The 6,951-nt window shown below is 35.0% G+C and overlaps 1 protein-coding gene across 1 annotated transcript; it reads right to left on the bottom strand.

The window, feature by feature from the left end:
• Nucleotides 1-537: 537 nt before the first annotated feature.
• LOC133332044 (uncharacterized) lies at nt 538-840 on the bottom strand. The gene has a single exon (XM_061540426.1). The coding sequence runs from the start codon at nt 838-840 to the stop codon at nt 544-546; it is 297 nt and encodes a 98-aa protein (XP_061396410.1). The 3' UTR covers nt 538-543.
• Nucleotides 841-6,951: the final 6,111 nt, after the last annotated feature.

Raw genomic sequence — 6,951 nt, 5'->3', positions numbered from 1 at the left:
TAATTGAAAAGATTTAAATGTTCAGATGCTGAGGTGGCTGTAACAGATGCAACGTCGACAGTCGAGATTTCATTCCTTGTTCAATGAAATGGATGCCTTCCTTATTGGAATGAAATTTAATGGGTATTGTAGGTAAGGGGGGAATTTCTAATCAATATTTCCTGTCTTAAATATTAGTGGAAATCTGGCCTTGAATATAATAGGCGAATAATTTAAATAAAACATTTTCTACTTACAAGCGTGCCAAACGCATCTTTTGTCTAAAGAAACACCGAATGACGACGAAGGTCATTTAACAATTGTAATTAAAATTCCAAAACCTTCAGTAGCATTAAAATACCATATGCTTACTTCACTTTTGGATTTGCGACCTTTTTGGTGCTCCTTTATTGAAATCACCTGACAAATGCAAGGCTGTTAATAGTTATTTTGACAAGAAATATCTTAAATACTTTATTTTATGTAATTTGTCCACTTGATATGCAATCTGTAATTCCAGCTCCTTTTCAATTTTATTTTAACTAGCTCACGATAAAAATTCTTTCACTTAATTTTAAAGGTTTCTTCGGTGAAATTTTCAATTTCTTTAATCTCCGAAAATATTGCCTTGGTTATCAGAGCTATAAAATCCTTTGTCGTCTCCATGATTTGTTTTATTTTCTCCAGCAACTCCTTATTTTCACTTTCCAATTTACCTTGAAAACCCTGAGCGGTAGCTTCAATATAGCCTCGTAATCCCAATAATGATGCTTGAACGGCAACGAAATTCTCGTACAAGCCTTTGGGAATCTTTGCTTCGATATTAAAGTCACAGCTGAATTTCTTTTTCTGATCGGTCATTCTTATGGCGCCAAATTATTATAATTATTTTTAATACCTTTTTTTCTTGTAATTTGTTGAGGCTATAGAGAAATAAAATTTTGAAATGGTTTAACAACGAAATAAAAATAAAATGTTACTGGGTATTTTCAAAGTGTTTGAAAACACATTTGTGGGGCGAACTTGTGGGCTGTTGTATTGCTGGTCTTCTTCTTCTCATTACTCGTTCTTCCAATTGTTTACGTTGGATTATCTGCATTGCCAGATTTGTCTTGATTTGGAGCCCGTGTTCTGTTGCCAACCCCCTACGATATTCTCATTTCAATGAGGACTTCGCTGTTCACCCTTAAGGTGTAATAACCTATAGGGACCCTCTTGCAGTCTCCTTTGACTTGGGGTGAGAGATATCTTCTTCATTCTAGTTAGCTCGACAATATTATTATTATTATCACTTTTTCTACCATCGAGTCTGCATTTACACTCGTCAAGCATTTCGTAGCGTTCTTCTGGCTTTTAAAATAGAATTCACACCTAACGACGAGAAATTACTTACGAGAATACCCTCAGCTCTATGGCTAATGAGAGTATACACTTCGATACGACTAAAAATTGACTCAAGAAATATTGAAACATGGGGTCTAAACCATGTTTCATTGGACCAAATCCGTTTAAGACAATTTGGAGCCGATTTACAAATGTCCGTCTTTCTGGCCAGCTGGTGCGCATGATAACTCTAGAAGGGAGTAAACGATTTCACCGAACTTTGCACATTTTATAATATCGATTTAAACCAAACTTAGCAAACCTTTACCAAGCCTAGCCTATCATGTCGGAAGTTTGGATCTATTTATCCACTCCTTCTGTTACCTTCCCACAAAGGGTCAACATTTTAAATATTAGGTTGGGAAAAAAGGCCGGTCGTCGAAAATGATAATCGGAGAAATGATCGATGTTGACCGGCATTTTAGCAGTCGTAACATCGCCCAGGAGCTAAAAATCGACCATAAAACTGTTTTAAACCATTTACACAAAGCTGGATTGAAAAAGAAGCTCGATGTTTTGGTGCCACTCCAATTAACAGAAAAAATAGGATGGGTCGAATTTCCATCTACGAAGCCTTGGCCAAACGGAATGAGATATACCTATTCCTTAAACGGATGGTGGATACGATATGCACGCATACGATAGCCCTCTGCAAAAAGGCCGTGGTCAAAGTGCGGTAAAGCACCTCAAACGGTGGCCAAAGCAGGACTAACGGCCAGGAACGGTTATGCTATGCATTTGGTGGGACTGGAAGGGGTTATTTATTATGAGCTGCTTCCATATGGCCAAACGATAAATTCTGATCTCTAATTAACGGCCAGAATTGGCCAGCAGGAGAGGTGTCGTGTTCCACCAGGGCAACGCTCGGCCACACACATCTACAGTGACTCGCTAGAAACTTCGGGAGCTTGGTTGAGAAGTTTTAAGGCATACGCCATACAGCGCGGACTTGGCACCAAGCGATTATCACATTTCCGAAGCATGTTGAATAAAGTCCTTGAATGCATATAATAATGGATTTATTTAATATTGTTAAATCCAATATCCAAACTTTGCACATCATAATATTTTATTCAAACTCAACTAAATTTCCAAGATAGGTGGAAATCAAACCACTTCCTCTTCTACCTGCTGAAAATTAATTTTATTATATCATGCGAACAGATATCTGATTCAAATCGAACTTTGCACATCCCAAAACTTTAATCATACCTGTATATTGTTGGGAAATGGGACTTATCGGTCCACTCCTTCTAGTACCTCCCCCACAAAGAGTCAAACTTTTGAAACTTTATAAATCGTATATGAAAAGAACGGAGTATCCACTTTTCATCCAAACTTTACTCATCGTATTATTTTTTTTTTTCTAGCCTAGACCGAATCCAAAGATGGGGCACATGGGTCCACTCTTTCTGGTACTTCGTTTCTAAGTTTGATATTTTTAATATTTATGATCTTAAAAAATAGACCATTTTTTAAGATGAGATGAGGAGCAGGCGTATAAATTTTTTAAGAGAGGAATGTATAACTCAATAATTCGACACATAACGAGATACTTTATTTACTCATTAGACACACTAAAGGTTTCGAAGGGAGGAATGTATCCCTTAATAGTTTGACATATGATATCCGTATTTATCATGGTACTGATAGATCGGAGACCAGTTTTGCCACAATGGCACAATTCCCGCTTCTAATATTGATTTTTTTTCTAAAACTCCAACAATGTCAGTCATAGACATTTTCATCTTAATATTCTCACATTCTTAATAATATGATTTTATGGGAACATCACAAATCTAAATCCAATAAAAATAACATCGGTACAACAAACATGTGTTGTTTCTTTCACATTCCAAAAAATGTAGCCTATGTTGTGGTTGTTCTGATAAATCTTAAAATCCATAAAAAGTTTATTGTTATTATCTGATAATTTACATTTGTTGGCTTTATGAATTTTTGAAAGGTTTCCCAAAGATAAGATACGAAGTCGATGAAGAAGAACATTATTCGTTATAATTTAAGAAAATACAATAAAAAATCAAAATTTTAATGTTTGCCTCCGCCGCTGTCGTTTGAATTGAAACCACCTACTCTTCGATTCGGTGCCATCAGCATGTGCCATTGTCGATCATTAATTGCCGAAAAGAAACGACAAAAAAATGTTCTTTTCTTTTCATTCATCAATGAGACAGTTGACATCAACGTTTTTGGGGTGTTTGTTGGTGCAGCAGCAGCCATCGAATCAAACGACCGAACGGCGAACAAAAACCATCAATTTTCCAATTAATGACATACAAAATCAATTAAGATCACTTGATCTGAAGGGACTTGGCGGACAAAAAAACCCCGATGAAAAAAATAGAAAACGGAATGAAGGCATCACCTATACCAATGTAAAAAGGCTGCGAACAACATCCATAGCGCCTCCTTTGAATGGAGTACACAAACGAAAATACATGACGTTCCTTTTTCCTTTTTTTTCTCATTCTTTGTTCTTTTAAACATGAAATTGGGTCGCTGTTGCTCTTTGTTCGGTCCTTAATTTTTTTCCCATTTTTGTACAACTGTCAGCCGAAATAAAGAACCCACAAATTGCTGGTTGGAATTTTATGAGTCTATTTTATTGTTTGAAAATTTGAATTTTTCTCTCCTTTACTTGAGTGTTTGTTATTGTTGTTGTTCTTTTCGGCGGTTTTCGTTTGGGTTTGTGTCGTAAAACTAGAGAAAAAAAGGTGTCGATTTTAAAACACGTCATTAGAATGCTGAAGATATGATAAAATTTAATTTCGAAAAATAACACAACACGAACAATAACAACAACAACAATACTCTGATAAAATCAAATAAATCGGGAGTGTTAAAAAGAAATAATTATTATGTAGCAATGTTTCCTGTCCATCACATTCACTCAACTAGTCAGTCAGTAAGTCATTCTGCCTGCCATCCATCGAGTCAGTCGGTCTCACTGTCATTTGCTTTGTGTGACATTCTGGTAAATCTCAACGTAAATCTCTTTAAAATTAAAATCAACGCTAAAATAGATGATGATTTCGTTGATTGCAAACGCTTTCTGCTGTCGCTGCTGTTGTTGTTTTTGGCGCTTTTTTCAATGGCTGATGGTTGGTGATTTCGTAGGAAATGAATTGCCTTTTGGAATGTCATCAAATGTAAATTGAATTTTTGCCATCTATAACAGCATTTTTAATGTTCGCAATGAGTTGGTGCAGATTGTCATAGATTTTATGGTATTATACGGAGATATTAAATCAACAATGCCGTGTGGAATGTATTATGTTTTATAAAGCCAGGATGTATATTAAATTTAATAAATACAAGGCAATGATGTAAGTGAAATATTTTCAGGAAAATAATCGGTTCCGTTATATCAACTAAAATTTCAATTTTAAAATTTATATTTTAGGCGACTGCAGAGTCAACTTCGGAAAAAATTCATATTTACGCCATGGCGGAATTAAAAAAAAAAAACTTGTATCATTCCTTTAAAATTCATGGAAATAATTGTCATGAATCATATTTTAGGTTAGTGAAAAATAAATATTATTTTTATATGAAATATAGGACTTCAAATATGCACCTTAACTTCATAATGCCTCTCTTATAGAAGTCCTGCTTTCTATTTGCAAAAACTCCAGTAGTCGTCTTTCACAATCCTCCCTAGATACCGATCTTGTATCATTAAAGAAATATTGCAATTCAAGAAAAAGATATAAGCGTTTGGTGCCAAGTCCGGACTGTATGGCGGATGCATTTAAACTTCCAAACCAAATCAATTGTAAATGATTTAAAACAGTTTTTATTTAATTCGAATCTACACTAATTCAAGAATGTCCCTACAAAATTTCAAGTGAAAATCTCAAGAACTCTTGAAGATAGAGCCGATTTATTGTGTCAGCATCAAGTGACGGGCTTCTCAAACTTTAAACGCCTTTTTCTCTTTTGCGAATGGCGGGCACTAATAACCCAATCCATTCCAAATTTTTACACGTTTCTCTGTGAGTGTATAGCTATCGTGTGAACTAGGATAAAGCCAATCGGTGAAGATCTACCTCATTTTTTAACTTGGTTTTTGGTCAAAAATCGGCGATTTTCCAAAAATATTGTTTTAAAGGTCCGACATTTTGTTAATTTTAGAGCGAAGTCAATAATCCTAGTTCATACTAGAGTCAGACATGTACTCTTTCTAATACCGTTGGAATTTTCGGATTCCGATGTTCCAGTGAGGAGTTATCATGCCCGCAATCAAAAATAAGGACTTTTCTTTAATTACAAAAAACAACAACAAAACAATAACAAAATTTTTTTTGTAAATTATTTTTCTTCTCTTTTAAATATTCAAATATATACATATGTGCAAAGTTACAAACTTTAACAAGCATTGGTATTGATTTACCAGCTCATTGAAAATCTTGAAAAATTAAAATCGAGAATGGGTGGGGTTCCATTAAAACAGTTTTTTAGCTCATGGGCGATGTTATGACTGCTAACATGCCTGTCAACTTCGATAATTTCTCTGATTTTAACGATACTTTTGACGACCGGCAGGATCAAAAATTCCTGTACGGAATTTACGAAACCAAAATTGCAACTGACAACTGCAACTAACACGAAAATCTAACTTTTTGCGGTTCTAAATTCTGAGCCTGGGCAATATTTCGCGATATTTGCACCCTTTTGAGCGATTATAGGTCAAAAACTTCACTTTCCAAGCGTGGCATATTTTCCAAATGTTGTATTCCCGGTATACATTTTTTAATTTGGATATACTATCACCAACTCGGGTCTATGTCCTTCAGGAGTGAATATATACGTTACGGAGTAACAATTTTCTAATTTTTCAGGCAAATGGCAGGGTACATTTGACACGCTAAATATTGAGCGATCTTCATTTTTACTTTACTTACTTATTTTTTGCCAGATTCCCTTCCTGGTTTAAGATTTCGTTCAGGTCATAATTGCGGTCTCTAGAGCGACAAGAAAAACAGACAAAAATCCTCTAAATATTAGCGGATCATTACCAAAAACAATACGGGGTTTCTTTGGCCAGAACCCATCGTGTCCACAACTGTGGACTGTATCGTGTTTAAAGATTATAATGGGCAGATGGACCGACGATCGGTATACTTAAAGATGGGTCTAGGGCCAATATTTCGCGGCCTTACTAACTATAATATAAATTATTAGCGCTAGAATGCGTTTTTAAAAAAAGTGATTAAAAATTGGCCGGCTATAGGTTAATTATACCCTCAGACAAAAAGTCACAACTTTCAATATTTTTAAATTCAATATTAGGCGAATGGAATGTCCGATTTGAACCATAATCTCTGTACTACCTATTATTTCTACCAAGCATAGACCAAATGGAAGGGTGGGACCCGAAATATATACCTTATATAAAGCGAATTATAAAACATGTGTGTAATTTCGAGGGTATACTTATATCAGTCGGCATTACCGACTGACTAAACCTTTATATCCGACATCATGTATTAGGAATTCAAAATATTGTTAAATTAATTTTTAATAACAATAAGTTATTTCTAGCATGTTTGTATTAGGAAAAATATA

Source organism: Musca vetustissima, unplaced genomic scaffold (genome assembly GCF_032173495.1).
Source record: "Musca vetustissima isolate MV318-11 ecotype Yass unplaced genomic scaffold, APGP_CSIRO_Mvet_v1 utg238117, whole genome shotgun sequence".
NCBI classification, from domain to species: domain Eukaryota; kingdom Metazoa; phylum Arthropoda; class Insecta; order Diptera; family Muscidae; genus Musca; species Musca vetustissima.
Note: the sequence above shows the minus strand (reverse complement) of the source record. Positions and strands in the feature narration are given on the sequence as shown.